The sequence below is a fragment of the Marmota monax genome, unplaced genomic scaffold, assembly GCF_021218885.2.
Source record: "Marmota monax isolate L192 unplaced genomic scaffold, Marmota_monax_Labrador192_F-V1.1 WCK01_AAM20220418_F8-fsc00031, whole genome shotgun sequence".
Lineage (NCBI taxonomy): Eukaryota > Metazoa > Chordata > Mammalia > Rodentia > Sciuridae > Marmota > Marmota monax.
In genome coordinates, this window is record NW_026695197.1 from 8,461,467 (window position 1) to 8,478,730 (window position 17,264).

The 17,264-nt window shown below is 47.8% G+C and overlaps 1 protein-coding gene across 50 annotated transcripts in view; it reads right to left on the reverse strand.

The window, feature by feature from the left end:
* Nucleotides 1-13,486, reverse strand: part of Celf4 (CUGBP Elav-like family member 4) — a 295,048-nt gene extending 281,562 nt beyond the window's left edge. For 17 of the 50 annotated variants that reach the window (XM_058573889.1, XM_058573925.1, XM_058573922.1 and 14 more), the window contains exon 1: nt 12,718-13,476. In XM_058573889.1, coding sequence (XP_058429872.1) covers nt 12,718-13,003 — 286 coding nt within the window. In that variant the 5' untranslated portion in view covers nt 13,004-13,476. Of the gene's footprint in view, nt 1-12,717 lie in introns of all 50 variants that reach the window. The other 33 variants (XM_058573906.1, XM_058573924.1, XM_058573904.1 and 30 more) reach the window with 11 other exon arrangements.
* Nucleotides 13,487-17,264: the final 3,778 nt, after the last annotated feature.

Below are 17,264 nucleotides of genomic sequence, written 5' to 3' on the forward strand. Positions count from 1 at the left end.
AGGCCAAATGCAGTTAGATCAGTGATGCCTCTCTTTTCCAGCAGGCCCCTCCTCCGGCTTTGCTGGTCTGTGGAACATTCTCCTGGCCGCATGGCCTCTGCTATGACCAGCCCTCCTAATCACTAGCTCAGCTGAGATGAGGACAGAACATTCAGAGTTAATGTTTTGCAGAGAAACCTGAGAAACAAAGGGAAAAACAAACTAGGGCATTGGAGGTGGCACGGGGAGCAGACAAGGTATCACACCAGGAGAAAACAGAAGTCAGGCTCCTGCTGGCTCTAGCTGGATGAGGGTTGCCTGCATGTATGGCCTTTCCTGACGGCTCCCCACTTATTTCAGCTGGGTCCCCCTGAACATTGAGGTCTCCCTTTCAGAAGAGCAGTCCCTTCTGAGCCTCCACTGTGAGCTGGTCTGCCCAAGGATTGCTCACAGCAGCCCACCCACACACTTCCCTCCAGGGTACCCTCCATCCTTTCCCTCTTCTCCCTGGAGCCCCAACTTGGCTGCCCGAACACAGGCCTCTCCCCTTACTCCTCCTTCCAAGGGATTTCCAAACTTGCTCAACAGAATTCCAACAGTATTTAGTGTAAAATAAGTCTAACCATTTGCTTATTGAAATAGTCAAGACGATGGTACAGAGGAAGATATTATTATTATTATTATTATTTTCAGTAAAACCACTGGAGAATATAGTAAAGCTCAAAACAAACCATGGCGACTTTCCTGCCTCTGGTGGTAAATAGGCAGGAACAGGCAGGACCCCGGTGGCAGGTGTTCCAGCTGATCACTACTCCATCAACCCTCACTAAGGCCTACCCTTTTCTTCAGGTGCAGTGTTTGCTCCTGTGCCTCTTGTGGGGAAATTTGGAGATTTTTCTTTTCTTTCTTTCCTTCTCTTTTTTTTGCAGAAGTTGAGGTAAGTAGCAAGTGGGGCCCCTAAGTTTGGAAAAGATTCCGGTGCCTCTTCTGACATATGGTACCTCCCCAACATATGGAATTCAGAATAAAACTCAAACTAAACCATAGACTGCAATTATTAATGATTTAAACGAAATCAAACTCGCATAGGTACAGAGACAACACTTTCTGGATTTTCTGGTTCTCTTGTGTGTGTCCGATTTTGCTGGAGCCTTAGGCCCAGTCCTAACTTGGCAAGCGAGGGAACTAACCCAGGGTGCCACATCACCCACCTAGGCAGAGACCTGCTGGTTTCAGGGGCAGCCAACTCTCACCTGAGGGAGTGGCCTGCGGGCGGGGACGAACCTGCAGCTCCATGGCTGGGGCGAAGCCTGGACTGCGGCAGGCAGGCGCAGGGCGTTTTGGTTTCAGGGGCCCGCGGCAGTGCGCGGAGAGTTCTTCCTCTCACCGTCAGAGGGCAGGCGACAGCCAGAGGAGAGGAGTCCTTCTCCCCACACAGTTTGGGGGCTCCTCCCCAACGTATGGAAAGAGTCTAAAGGAGTGGCCGGGCTTCCACGCAACCGTTTGTTCTTCCTGATGCTACTTACACCCAAGCCTTGTGACTGGAGAGGGGACAAGACACTTCTGGGGGAGGTCGGAGCTCTGGCACCAGGACCGGCCCTCTCCATACACCCAGCCAGGAGCCAGTCCCAAACTCTGGGAACTGGCTGGGGCTCAGCAAGGGAGACTGGGTAGGGCGCCTTGGGGAAGGAATGACCGTGACCCTCCAGGTGGCTTGATCCCTCCTGCTGGGTGTAAGAGCCTGGGGGAAACTCTTGAGTGTGCTTGCAGCCAGGAGACTTGCCCCTTGGTGGCCGGCTTGGGTGGGTGGAGGAGGATCCGATGGAGCCTGTCTACTGCAGACCGAGCGCCATTCCTTGCGGAAAAGAAGCGCCCTTCCGCAAGAGGTCTCCACCTCCCACCCCAGTCACAGGCATCTGTTTCCTCACCCTCCTTTCCAATCAAAGGCTTTTCCACTAGCTCCCACCCGCTCTCTCCTCAGTTGTTTCTAGTCCTGGAGGGTGGAGCCCAGGACATACAGTAGGCAAGTACTACACTCTGAACCCCTTTAAAAGAAAAAAAAATGTATTGTTTTGAGACAGGCTCTTGCTAAATTGCTAAGATTGGACTTGAACTTGTGATTCTCTTGCCTCAGCCTCTGGAGTGGCTGGGATTACAGGCAAGTAAGTGCCACTGCTCTGGGCTGGCAGCCCCTCTTGTATTTATCATCATCCCACGATGGGCCGACCTCTAAAGCAGGCGACCCCCAAGCTGCCTTAAAGGGGTCTCTGAGAACCTAGAAAAGCCTATTGGGTATTTGGTTGTCCCTGGAGACACTCCCTGAGCTTGCTCTCTTCCATTCTGAGATACCTCCAGGTAATATTCAGGGTCAAGGACATTCTGAGCTGAGGCTTTAGTGGGCAAGGGAATGAGGGATGGTGCATTCACCAAGGGATTTCCAAGGCCAAGGAAACATGGCTTTCCCTCTCCTTCTCACTCACTACAATGAGAGGTGAGCCTCAGCAAGAAGCAGGTCTCCAAAGTCCAGAATATTCCCACCCCCACCAGCAATGCTGACTGAACTGCAGCCTGAGGCTCTGGTCCTAAGAACTCAATCATGGTGATTGATCTGATTGGGTGCATTTCTTTCTGGGACACCCAATCTACAGAGTGCACAATGACATCTCCCAGGGCCAGTATCCTACCATGTAAACAGGGACACTGCTCTCACCACTCCCTTGGAGATAGACCTCTTCCCACAGCAGGGGCAAGGATGTTCTCTGTGTCTCATCCGGTGAGACCAAGCCAAGCCAGGTATTGATTGGACAGAAAGATATAGATATGTTGGATGGAGAATGGTTAGGGGATCCGATTTCTTTCTTTTCCTGTTCAGAGAACACTTCTCCCCCACCTCACCCTGTTGAAAAGCAGAGGCCGGATAAGGGAGACTGTTCTCACTTGTCACATGGAACACCTCCATACCTGCTGGTTTCCTCCTGGGAGTTCATGAAGCCTCTGGGAACAAGGTCCCCTCTTCTACCATGCAAGCACTACCAACATTGTTGCCTCCCTGTATATTCTTAGAACCAGTCAATATGATTAATTTTACATGGGCGTAATTTCCTGCTATTGCTGCGGAGTCCTCCCAGCCTCGCCCATCAGCAGTGACATGATACAGTTTCTGGTTATATTGGTCAACCAAGATATTGATATTATTAATAATGGATATCTATATGCTGACCTTTGTCCACACAACTGAATCACTCTGGGCTGGCTGTCACATTTCTTTAAAAGGTATTGATAAGCACATTACTGGAAGGACGTGTACAATCTTAGGTGTGTGCTTTTCACTCACCTTCAAGCATCTCCTGTGAAAATCTACCCATGTTGGATGAACTGGTGTGAACATGATGGCATGTGGTGTGTAAGAGAATATGTTTGTGTGCACATATTTTTATGGTGGGTGTATGTGTGTGGGCATGTGAGTGTGTTCATATATACCTGAGTGTGCATGTAAGTGTGTGTATTAGTGTGTGTGAGTGAGTCTGTCTTGAACACCGGCCCTTTTAGAGCTGATCAAATAGTCAATTAAAGCATTATAGGGAGGTAGCAGAATCAGAGAATTCCTACAAATACACTGTGATGTAGTGTTTGATCTTTGGATGCCTCTTTTCTCCCAGGACTTGCGCGAGGAGGCTTGGCTTTATAAGGATATTATTAGGTTGATGCCTCGTTCTCTCAATTTACCTGCCAGGCAAGAGACAGCATTCACTGGGAGCTGTCTGGCCAGAACCAGCTACTGGAAGGTTCACTGAAGGCCATGCTGCAGGCTGTACTTGAGACACAGGCTACTCCCAGCCTCAGTCTCTTTATTTGTGTGTATACTGTCAGCAATTAATCTGACTCCACTTTCTTAAGGCCAGAAGGAAGGAGGTCAGCTCAGCTCAACCTCTTGACTGTCTGCACCAAAGTCCCCCGAAAATGACACTTGACATGCCACCAGCCTTGTTGATTGCATGGTGGGGTGTGGCCTGCTGCCTACGAGAAGGGAGTGTGTCTGTGGAATTCCATGGCAGAAGGCATGCTTTTGTGTGTGTGTACACAGACATACAGAGCTCATTGCTATGTATCTCTGTGACTGCTATCATGCCTTCCTGTGGACGGTGGCATCAGGGACCATGCCTCTATTGGCTCGTTCTATAGTGATCCCATCCTGCTTGAACCCAGACATGCTCACTTGTCGGGGATGCCCCCTTGCTTGTCCCTGTGAAGGGAAGCTGGCTAGCTAGAGAGATCTTTTGGATCCTCAGACATAGTGTATGAATAAACCAGACATGGATTAATTAGGTGTGACTGCATCATTAAATTAGAATAATGAACAAACAGCCACGTATGGCATTCAAATCTGCCTAGAACAACTCCACGGGTTGCTTTCAAGTAAGTCACCTGTCAGTTTGTAGGTTTGGGGGACTCCAAGGAGTGAAGTTCCCATCATATCTTGAAAAGTGGATTCTTTAGGTATCACATAGCCCAGGCGAGCGGTCCTTCAGTGGGCAAGAAGACTTCACAACTGAATCCAAACAACAATTTGGTTCAATACAGCATCATCTATGCATGCTTCAGTTGCGTGCATTTCTCAGCATGAAATACGACAGTGGCACAGGTGCTCAAGTCACGGGAGGGAGAAGTTAAGAGGTATGGGCAGTGGATGGGAAAAGTATCGATCCAATAATATTTATGTGGATGTGCACAAAGTCCCTGGTGCATGTACACACACACACACACACACACACACACACACCTCTTTTATAAACCCCATTTCCAAACTCTTTTTTTCCTTCTATTGACACAATCCTCATTTCCATCAGATAGATTCTAAGGTGGACTACTCTGAATTTTGTTATTTTAGAAATAGCTGCTGAATTGCAGTCCCCTGCCCTTGACAGACTATGCGGCTCATAATCCTGGTTCTAGGACAGAGCAGATCTGCCGCAAGAACGTCTGTCTTTAACAAAGAGGGAAGTCAACAGAGAAGAGGAAAACAAACAAGAAACTTGCTGGTCTCACTGGCCAGCTGTGGGGCAGCCCAAGGCATCAGGGGCTTTGTTAGTATTATCAAGTATCTAGAAACCGTTGATCTGTAGCCACTTTTTAACAAAGGTGATAATTAATTAAAGCAGAGTGTATTGCAATATAGTAACATCATGGTCAGTTTATGCACTGTCTAGAGCTGGCCTTGGAAGTCTCTGTCAATTAAACTCTTGTGGGAGGCCATTTCATTATCACTTTTTTTCCTGAGTTTGATCAATATTTTTGGCCATCTGTCCTCACAGAACCAGGACTACATCTGCCTCTGTGAAGGCACCCATTTATTTACATCTTGCAGATGACCACATAGGTTTTGTTCCTGAGTGGGACTGCTGGGAATGCTCTGTTTGAGAGTCTCAGTCAGCTCATGCTGGAGGGGAGATACAAGGAAGGATAAGAGAAACCAAATGTGGAGCAAGTGAAAGGGGAGAAACTGTGAATGTATAATCCCGAAAGCATCCTTTTCTGCTCTTGAGGGATTCAGAAATCAGGGCATTACCCCTGGGCTTTCCCACCGGCAGCCTTGCTGGTTCCTGTGGGGAGGTCTGTGGCTCGGGTTTTATACCTATCCAAGGGCCACTTGGAACTTGATGGGTGGAAGTGGAGGAAGCTCTAAGGGCAAGTACATCAACTCAGGAAATCCCTCTGCTGCCTTTTCTTTTTTTATCCCTGTAATTGTCTTTCTGCCCCAGCACCTTTAACTGCCTCCTTATATGGCCAATTAGAACATTTTCCTTATTTATCAGGCCCCACTTTGGGGTTTGGGTCTCTTCAGTGAAAGAGAAGAAGGAGAATCGATGATGAAAGGTGCTACAGCTAAGTTGGAAGGTGGGCTCTAGTCCAGTCCCCTAGGCTCTCTGGGTGACACAGGATGCCTTTTGTGATTCTTGGAGAGGCTGTGTATTTAAAGGGCTTAGAAAAGACAGAAATAAATGGGGGCTTCTCTTATTATAGAGAGCCCAAAAGGAGTGTGGCTGTGTGTCTGCCACACCCTACTTGTGTTTAGGGAAAATGCAGCATTCTGTTTGAAACCTGTCTTGACTAAGCCTGTCAAGTACTGTGTGTGTATGTGTGTGTGTGTGTGTGTGTGTGTGTGTGTGAGAGAGAGAGAGAGAGAGAGAGAGAGAGAGAGAGAGAGAGAGACTCTGCAAGAGGAAAATAGGCTGGGATGCCAGGGGCCAGTGAGTGGGGTAGGGAATCAGTGGGTGGTGAAAATTAGTCCTGCAGAGAGCTGGGCTCTGAGGCTGGCCACTCAGATTCCAGATGGAAGGTCATTTCATTTCTAAAATGAGTCAATGGGTGAGAAAAAGCAGGCCAGACTTCAAAGGGTGATGGGGTGGGGGATGAAGATGAGATTCTCTCCCAAACCTGGATGGCTGGGTAGGGAAATCAGGCAGATAAAAAAGAGCACACCTACACTGGAACTTGGATCATTGACAGACCCCAGCCATGGAGTTCCAGCCAGAAGATGTATATAAAAATGTGGACAGTGTCCTTCTCTCCAAATTCTCCCCTTTCCTTCGTCACACTTCGTCCTGATTCTGCATATCACCTTGCAACATAATACTGCCCCTAACATCATCTTCATACCACTTACATTCATGCATGTGCACACATGCGCATACATGCACACACACACACACACACACACTCACACCAACAACACCCACATAGGCTGCAGCATCTTCTCTCCCTCTACCCTCTGGTATGCACAGACACACTGGTTTTCACACCCTCTACTTTTGCATGTCACTTGGGATTCCCCTTCCAAGTTCAGGAGCTGCTGCAGTTTCGGCCACCGTCAACCAGTATGCCCAATTTCCTGCTGGCATGTGGACCCTAGAACTTTCAGTTTTCCTGCCTGTGACACTGGGCCTCATTCTCTTGTTACATCTCCCTCTCCTCCACAGGAAGTTCACCTTACATCCTCTTTAACTGAAATCCCTCCTCAGTCAACTTGGAAGCTGACAATTTCTTGATGATGTGGAAGATGTGAAGTCAGCAGTTTTCCTCAAACTCATCTCAGACAAAGTTGGGACCAGCTCTTTTCTCAACCAATGTGATAGTGTCCTCAGCTATTCCCCTGGCCATCACTCGGCAGCCCCTCTCTCTCCTGGTGTATAAGCTATAATGATGAGGATGAGGATGCTAATAGTAGTGATGAGGATGGCCATGAGCAAGCTGCTGGAGTGTTGAGGTCATGGGGCATTAGGATTGCCCCCAAGATAACAGCTCTTTGAAAGAACTCCGAGAAATTTACAATATGACTGTATGTGGGGGCACATCTATGGCATAAAATTTTGTAACTGTTTTCCTTTGGGTTGTTTTCAAGCTATGAGTTCATTCAAGAAAAGCTTTTGTTTTTGTTTTATTTTGCTTTGTGTCCCAGAAGCCACAAACATTCAGCCAACTGGAACAGGTGATGAGGGGAGTGACAGTATGCCAAGGGGCTTCTTTCAGCCCAATCCAGACTTCTGGTTAAAGCCTAGGAGTGGAGGTCGAAAGTGTTAATATTTCTCTGTTGAGTTACAGTGAAATCTAGGCCAGCCCTGGTTTTCACATGTGTGGGATGCACTTAGTCGTGTTTGTACATGAATACATATTAAGTACACAGGTGCCTGCTAATTTGTTTCTTTGTATTGATTCTGAGAAAGTCTGTTTTAAAGACAAATAAAATTATGCACAAATAAAAATAACCACCAGTCTCCTAAATAAACCAATAATTTCCTAATAATTTTTTTCTTTTCTTTTAAATAGAACACATTAACATCTGGAATTTGGAGTTTTTTTTTTTTTTTAAATGTTGGCTGTTGCCTTGATGCACTTTAGTCTTGTAATGATTGCTACTGATCATTTTCTTTGGTAAAACTTATTTTTTGAAAGTGTTTTTCTTGTTTTCATATGCTGTGTATTCTATTTTCCCTATATCTGGCAATGCAAATCTTTCTTTTAAAAACTATAGGTATGTAACCAGTCATTCGGGAGTCTTTTTTCCTGTACAAAAAAATGACTTTTTATTTTCCAAAGTAATTAAGAAAAAGTTCATCTTTTTGAGCTGATGCTGATACTTTAACTTCACTCTTAGACTCATTTTAAAACAGAAATCAGACACAGCCTCGTGGTTTTAATTCACCTATGAGCTACCTCGGCTAAAGTTGAGAGGTGGAAATGCAATATTCTGAAAATTGTTGCATTTAAATGCAAACATAAAGTGTAATTTCATGAAGATAGTCATAAATCACCAAAACATAATAATAGACCTTGTCTTTCCAGTTTTTCCCGGTCACACCCCAAATCAAGGGGCTTCAGGCACTTCCTACTCAGGTAGGAAACAGGAGCTTGTGCAGCTGATGGTGAGCATATCTGAAAATGATACACTTTCCGGAGCTAAATCCACAGAAGATTCCTTTACTCTGTCTCCACCCTCCTTCTGGGTGTAGTGTGAAAGTCCGAGAGGCTGATGTCCCTGCAGCTGTGGCTTCTGGGTTGGGAACCCCTGCCCTGCCCAGACTGTCAGTTGAGTACATTTTCCTCCATGAAGTGGGAGAAATCTCAAGGCAGAGTAGTTACCCAGGCACAGATCTGCTCTGAACGGATAACAGGAGGTACTATGATAGGGACTTAGCTGTTTAGATTAAAATGCATTGCAGGCTCTGGGAACAAGCACACATCAGTAGTAAAGGCTGTTTAAACCTTTGGGGACAGCCCTATGTTTATATTACATTAATTCATAAATATTATACTAAATACCACTTAAATTGGACTTAAATGACTTCAAAGATAATGCATTATAATATGGCTATCCAGAGAGCACTAGTCTTTATGTCTCCCAGTAACTCAGTCTTTGCTGCCTCCTATCCTGCTAGACAGGACCAAAGTTATGAATGGATTGCCGGCTTATTCATGTGTGATCCACTGTGTGTGTGTGTGTGTGTGTGTGTATGTGTGTTTGTATATATGTATCTTTGGTCATTGCCTCTATTTGTTCTCCAGGAAATAAAAAGAATAGAGAAGTAAATTAAAAATGAGAGAAGAGGAGAAGTACACTAGTGGGTGATCTGTTCCCTTCTCCAAGGAAGAAAAATTCTACAAAAAGGGGCAAAATTGGTCCTCAGCTCATTTCTGCAGCTACCCAGGGAATTTGCCTCGCTCTTCTTTAATCAATAGTAAAATGTCTTTCTTTTTGCAGGCCAGAAAAACAATCTTTTGAAAAGTGCGTCCAATGGGGGAGAAAAGAAGACTGAGTTAACCAGAGAGTTTGCATTAAAGTGGCTTTTCTTCCTGGGGTGTTGTTTCTTTGAATTTTGATTTGGGGCTTTTTTTTCCCTTTCTGCCTCTGCCCAGCACCCAGATCCCCCTCTCCCCAATGCTTGCTGGTCTCCAGGGGGTAAATATACCTTTACAGTAATTACCCTGGTCCACAGCTGCTATTTGCTACTTCCCAGCCCAACAGCCTTTCTCAGACATAGCTGGGTTTTCTCCACAACACCCACCCACTCCCTCCTCCACAGACTCCCAATTTGACTGGAGTAATTGCCTTTTAAGGTGCACTCTACGCATGGCAGGTATTCCATTAACCCTTAGAACTCCTTCTTTCTTTAGTTACCTGAAATGGCAGGTGCCCAACAAATGGATACCCACCTGAAATCTCATGCATTTCATTTAGTTTTTACTGCTTTTTAAAAACTAATAACATACATATGCCATCCATGCTGGAGGCCAGTACCCTGTTGGGTCTCTCAATTTTAACCCAGAATGATTCATTAGAAGTTAGACATTCAAGAAGGGGAGAGCAAGAGTCACAAACATGCCCTGAAACCAGGCTTAACAAAGGCATGATTCTACCCTAGACTCACGTTGTCAATGTACAAATGGGGGAAATGTAGAAGCCAAATGCAATCCTCATTCTTCAAACCTCATCATGCTTTTTGACTTAACAGTAATTAATCACCAATGGCAAGCATGTAATTTTTTAAGGTGGCCAGAGGCTTATTTTATAAGGATTAGCTGATAAATCAGGCTGCATCACTGAAGGAGGAGTTCAAACTCTACTAGGACTGAATAAACCAGCCCTTGGAAATGGTCTCATTTATTCAGCTCTCTGGGAGCTTCCAGGCACTGCTAGAGACATTGTGCCCCAACCTCAACTCGAAAAATCAAAGGGATGGAGAGGCAGGAAGTTTCATAAGGAAAGATATATGCTCAGGCTAACGGGTGAGCTGCGACAACGAAGCACCCAGTGTGCCGGAGCCACCGGGCCTGCCTATCACTGACTGAGACAGTTTGGGAGAGGAATTATTTAGAAAATGAAGTTTTTCCTGTCCTAGGAATTCTGGAGGGTTATATATATGTATATATGATATGTGTATATACATCATGTACATATCTATATATAGATAGCTACATATAGATATGTATATGATATATACATATAATAACCTTCTCTATCTCCCTGATACAAATGATAAAATTTCTACTTCTTTACTATAATACCAGAGAGTCCTCATTACATCAAAAACAAAGTAATATCAGCAAGTGATTGTTGAGAAGAGACCAAGAAATATTGTTAAAGTTTATTTCATTTGAAATAAAGAAGCAAATGAAATGCTCCAATTCAGATCCCACAGGACACCCAGATCCTCACAACTGTCTTTTGCCTATAGTGGGTTCTAAATTCTTTCAAGTTTGAAATCTTAAATTACCACAAGAACTGATCATTAAGATGGGCAAGAGACTTCCCTACTTATGCTATTAAAATTTTTATTATTACTATTTTTAAAACTGGGGATGTATTAGAATGACAAAGGTTTGATACAAACCTTGATTAGCTCCTAGGGAGCTTGATTGGAAAGGGAAAAACTACAAAGATATGATTCACTTGAGAGGGAGGGGAAAGTGTTTTTTTTTTTTTTCTTTGACTATTTTGAAGACTGCCTCCCCACTCCACCTTTTCAATCTATCTTTTGAACAGACAGGCATTTTCTCCATATTGGATAAAGGTTGGTTTCTCTTTCCATTACAGCCCCCACCATCACCCCACCCCAACAAACCCAGTATATTTCCATTCTGCTGTGATTTTGTGCTACTCAACATGCCATTAACTTTAAGATTTACTCCTCAGCAGGCAAGCTGGAAGATGCTAAAGCCAATAAAAACTGCTCTCTGGGACTCCAACTATGAAGAGTTTGGAGCTCTGTTTAGTATTCGGATGAAGGGAGGGCTGGAGAAGGAGGGTGGTTGTGGTAGTGAAAACCACTGCTGCTTAGAGAGCCAGACAGCTTTGCGCCCTGCACCTAATGTGCTAGAGGATCAGCTCTGTTCAGAGCCCATTTGTGGCCAAGGATGAGGCTGCTCTCTATGTGGGGGTGGGTGTACGTGTGTTTTCATCTTTGAAACCACCAGCTCTAACACAGCATCTTCGGCGGTTCTCCACACTACTGTTTATTAAAAACGGAACGTCCATACACATCCCCTACAACTTCCTTAGCCCCGTGCTCCTTCCCTGCCTGGCGATCAATCTCTCTCAGAAAGCATTTAACTTGCCCACACAGCTCCAGCACCGATTAATCCCCGCTGCACATCCTATACATTACTGTTAGGGAGCGGAGCACTGGGCTAATTTCGTCACCCACCAGCCACCCACACACATTCTACAACTGAACACATTTGGGGCTCTGCCTTAAAGATAATAAAACAAGGAGAAAACAGGCAGACTGCAGACAATTCCCATGACCACTTTCCTAAAAAGTTGTTAGGTTTTAATTCTTTGATTATTTTGTCTCCCCCTCCCCCAAGCACTCACTAGCAATAATTGCTTCAAGGGAGCAGTAATATACTATAAAGGACTCTGCATGGTGAGTTTGGGATAAATTCGGGTGCACCCTTCAAAAAGCATATCTTGCACACACACATACGATTTTCCCCCAAAAGCTCAGCTTTCCTGGGAAAGGGACTATCCAGTTTTCCCAGACCCCCACTCCACCCAGGGGATGACAGGATCCTTGCTAATTCTTGCCTTAGGTTTTATTACTCCTTCCTTCAAACATTCAAGCTACCCCCTTCCCCCCACTCTCCACACCACCACTCACACAACAACCAGATTATTGAGGCACACAGCTCGATAAGGAGAGTTTACTGTAAAATTAATAGCAAAAAAAAATTCTTTGAATTTGTCACCTCTCTCCCTTTTAGACGGCTGTGCTCCTGCTACTCTGGCCCAGAGCGGAGGATGAAGAGACCATCTCCTGTAGTATTTTCAGCACCACGGCGATGGACAGCACCCTAGGTCCCTGGCCCGCGAGCGCCTGCCAGTCAGCTCAGCGTCCAGGTCTCGCCCGGTGCAGCAGTCCCTATCCCAATCTTTCAAGTCGCTTTACTCAAAAACCCAAGCCCCATTTCCCCCACCATCCCCTCTTTCTCTTCATCTTCTGCTCCCGCTGCTCTCCCCATGGCACAGCTCCTATCAGCTTCTCCCCCAAAACCAAGCTTTGCCCCAGCGAGCAGCTCCCCCACGCACCCCAGCTCAGGTCTCCGCTGCCCGAGCGCCTCCCTCTTCGGCGCCCGCCCGCCCGCGGCTCCCTCTCGCCCATCTCCCGCTCGTCAGTCGCCGGCCGATCGGCCGCCCGCCCGCTCCTTCTCCCTGGCAAAGTTGGGAGGGAAAGGTGCACTCACCTTTGTGCATGCCTGTGAACCTGTCCTTCAGAACCGTAAGCTCGTAGATCTTGCCGAACTCCTCGAAGAGGGGCTTGAGGTCCTTCTCATCCAGGTTTCGGGGGATCTGCCCAATGAACAGCTTGATGGCATCGTGGTCCTTCATGGGAATGGTCGACGGGTTCCCCGGGCTGTGGCTTAATCCGTTCATGTGCCCGGCGCTGCCCGGGCTGCTGCCGAGCCCGTTGGTACTGAGGCTCGCGTTGTCAGCCTGTCCGTTTGCTAACGTGGCCATCTTTATATACATAGAGAAAATCTTCTTTCCTTTTATTCTTTCTCGCTCGCACTCTCTCGCTCCTCTCCCTCACTCGCTCGCTCGCGCTCACACACGCACACGCGTACACACACTCGGGTTCTCTCCCCCTCGGTTTCTCTACACCTCGCTCTCCTCTCGTTCTCTGCTCTCTCTCTCTCTCTCTCACTCTCTCTCTCTCTCTCCCTCTCTCTCTCTTTCTCCTCTCTTCTCTCGCTCGCGCTCTCTCTCCTCTCCCCTCCCTCTCTCTCTCTCCCTCCCTCTCTCTTCTCGTTCTCTCTTTCTCCTTTTCTCGGTCTGATCTGATTCTTTTCTTTCTTCTTTTTCTTCTTCTGCTTCTTCTTCTTCTTCTTCTTTTTTTCTTTTTTACATTGAACAGACAGGATCTCTGTCCTTTCCGTTTAAACAGGCTGGACCGGTTCAAGTTCCCAGCCAGACCAGGGGTGGGGGCGGCGAGTGTGCGCGCGCGGAGGAAGGGAGCGCGGGGGGCCGGGAGTGGGCGCGCTGGTGGGGGGGAGCCCGCACCGCGGCGGGCGGCGGCCGGGGGCAGGGCGGCATGGGGCGGCGCCGGCCTTGCCGCGCCTCCCCTGTCGGCAGCCCCGCGGAGCCGCGGTGGTACAGTCCGAGACGGCCCCCGGCTATAAATAGCGCCAGGCGCATGGCTCTTCGGGAGGCGCTGAGATTCCGGGCCCGGCGGCAGCGGGCAGCGGGTGCCTGTTAGGAACCGGGCTGCCGGCCTCTTCTCTTTGCCTTTTGGGGCTTCTTTTTGTAATAGCAGCAGGTGCAACTTTTTCTATTTTAAAAACATTTGATTTTCATTTTCGTGTGGGTATGTAGGGGGGAGTTATCCACCGAGCTGCGCTCTATTAGGGCGACAGGCGGGCGAAGCGAAGGCATGGATGGCGGGCGGGGCGGCGGCGAAGGCGGCGGAGGTGGAATGGGCGCTTTTTTCTCCCATCTGGCTTTATTTATTTATTTATTTAGACTAGAAAAAGCGAGCTGGCTTGGAGGGAGTCCGCCCAGCGATCCGAGTGCGCATTGATCAGTGTCGAGAGAAAAAAAAAGCTACATAAATATATATTATGTGGATAAATCTGTAGACAAGAGCTCTCGCGCGCGCTCTCCCTGTTTCTCCCTGTCTGTGTCTATCTTCGCTTTTTTCCTTCTCGCATCCCCAGCCTTCCAGAGCAACCCAAATCTTATCCCTCTCACCTGGCATCTACCGCCACTCGAGCCACCTGGGAGGATGGGGCTGGGGAGCAGACGGGCCATGCCAGGGGTTCGGGGAGTAGAGATTCCTGGTTCGTTCTCCGTCCTGGCCCGCCACCGAAGGCGGGAGGTGGGTGTTTCGGTCCCGGACGGCTTCCCCTGTCCCGGAGAGCAGCGGCCGGTTGGGCCAGCAGCTGGTGGGAGGAAGAAGGTAGGAGCGGAATGCCAGGGCCCGCTCGCCTGCCAAGGAGCGAGGAAGGCGCTGGGCGCGGTGGCTTGTGAGCCAACACCAGGGACGACTTAATTTTTGCCCTCGTTTGCTTTACTGGTTCAAATTGGAATTTTTTTTTTTTCTTAACTCACCATCAAAGAAATAAAGCCGCTGAATGGCTAACCGGGCTACAGCCGGACCCTGACTCGCGCGGCATGCGCTGCCCCTGCGGGTTTCGTTTGCAGCACCTCCGGCTCCAGAGGTGCGAGGCAGGGAGTTGCGTCTGTGGGATAAAGCCAAGAGTCCGGCTGCCCTGCCCGAGTCCCGCTGGACTCCCCCCGAAGCCCACTGGGGCTGGAACACCCGCTGCGCGAGAGAGGGAGTGGCGGGCGCGGAAGCCGGGCGGAGCAGCCCCGCCTCTGGGGGCGAAGACTGGTGGTGAACTTGGCTGGGGCAGCAGGTTTTCATTTTAATGGTGTTTACCTGCAGCCCTTCTTCTACATTTGCTTTTCCAGGACAGCTTTTTTTTTTTTTTCTTTCTTTCTTTTTCCTGGCTTCAGAAGCGGGGGCCAATTAGAATAACGCTCCCGCTCTCCTGCGGGCTGCAGGACTGGGAGCTGGGACGGCTGGGCGGAGCTGCTGGCCTAACCCCGGCGAGTCCCGACGGGCCACTTTCGGGTATTTAGGGCTTTTCTATTCTTACCCATGAATTACCTTACGTTACTAGTCAATATGTTTAAAATTTTATTTAAACAAACGAAACCCCAGCAGCCTGAAAACCCAGGCCAACCCGTTTGGTACAACCACAAAGCCGTACTCTCCAGCGCTGGAGGAGGCCGAGGCCCGGAGGTTCCCATACCCTGAGGTTCGCAGCCCCAGAGCCCCAGTCCTCTCCGGAAACCTCTTCCTGATGATGGGGGCCCAAACCAAAGAGCAAGTACTATTCTGAGAACTGTGGAACTTCATCCTTTCATTTTAGATTCTCCTGCCTTTGCTTGATGGAGTCGTTTGTAAGTATAGTTGATTTTGTAACTGGCGTTCCACGGGCTCACATCTTCCAGTATTATATGTTGGTCCAAGAATCGCCTAAGTTGATGGAATGAAACAGAAACTTCATATAGAGTCTGCCTGGTATAGCTGTGTGCTTGGTGTACCTGTGGTATACTGTAGTTAGGTGGACATGTCTCTGATGAGTACACGGAGGGTTTATGTGTGTGGCAGGAGCTGTGTGCATATGTCTAGTTCCGACTGTGTGCCTGTGTGAATGCAGCCTGGTCATGTGCACAGATGCTGTTTGTATCCATACTCTGTGCTCATTCACGCATGCGTGTGTGTGTGTGTGTGTGTGTGTGTGTGTAGGCGCTTACCAGGTTGAGAGCCCCCTTTCCCAGGACACATCAGCAGAGTCTAATAACTATCTAAAATATCTCTTGCAACATCATCTTGCATTGCTGGTGCTTGCAAGGATCTCACAGCAGAGTGGAATATATTTTCTGCCATCACAGGGGAGTTAAGGAGAGTAATTCCTACTTGAGGTTTCTTTTTTCTCTCTGCCTCCCACCCCCTCAAAGCAAAGTCATGACAATGGGAAGTGAAGGCAGACAGCTGAAGGCAACTGGAAAAGAGGGGCTGCACAGGACAGGGTCAAGGTTTACCCTCTTCTTCTTGCCATCACCCCCGCCACCTCCAGGGCCAAGTAAATCATTCACAGGTGTTCAATTATTCACATTATTATTAATAATAATAGCCAATACATAAATAAAAGCCGTCCCTGAGCAGGAATGAATGGGGGAGTAGAGTTGTTAATGAATGGGAGCACCTATTCCAGATGCCCATTCCAGGTCCCTGCAAGACTGTTCCTCTGTTCTGTGCCTCTTCATATGAGGACCCAAGGCCAGGGTGAGCTTTTTCTTTCTTAGGCAAGTTTCCCACCCTCTCCTCTAGCCCACCTGATATTGGCTCATTTTGGGTTTAGGTTATCTTCTTTTAGGGGAGTAGTACATCCCTCACCTCTCAGCTTTCTGGCAGGTATATGGAGAGTTGTCCCATCTTCCCCCAGCTTGCTGGGGCAGAAAAAGCCAGGACACCCGTTCTGTTGTGACTGAGTTACCTGTGTAAACAGCAGCAGAAGCCGCTTCTGCCAAGGCATTGATCTCTTAAAGGCACAGAGCTGGATCCCTTAGGCTCTCACCTCTCCCTCTGCCACAGCAGAGCATGGAGGAGGAAATAATACAGACAGGTATCTCAAATGAATGCAGTAAAGGAGCAGGACCCCTGAGAAAATAGTATGGAACATGTTTAGGTTGGATCTTTGGCATCCTTGCCCTTGATATTCTAGGAAGACTTGAGTTAATTTTTTTTTAACCTTAGATCATCAAAGAGAAATGTAATTAGGTAAAGATAGGGGCAAAGTATTATTCACTGTGACATTTAAGCAGATTTAAAACTTTTTATCCAAGTGCCACTTCATGGCCACAATTATTCCAACCACTGAGAGAGAGAGAGAGGCAGGGGGAAGGGAGGGAGAAGAGTGGCAAATGGAAGTGGGAGCTGGGAACAAGTGCTTCTCATTTTCGGTCTGGGTTTGTCAGTTTTGTTGCTGATTCATCTCTGGTGGGTGTCAGGATGCCCCAGGTGGGATTGAGAGTTAAGAACTCAGGCTTCACCATTGCCTCCTGCTCATCCTCCCCTCCTTCAAGGAGGGAGGGGGTGCCCTTTGTGCATTACTTCCCTCTAGTTGAGCCCCCATCACTCTCTTCCATCTGGTGCCAACTGAACCACATTCTGCAGCCCTGGCTGTGGCCACACATCCTTGGATGTGCTCTGGCTCTCTTG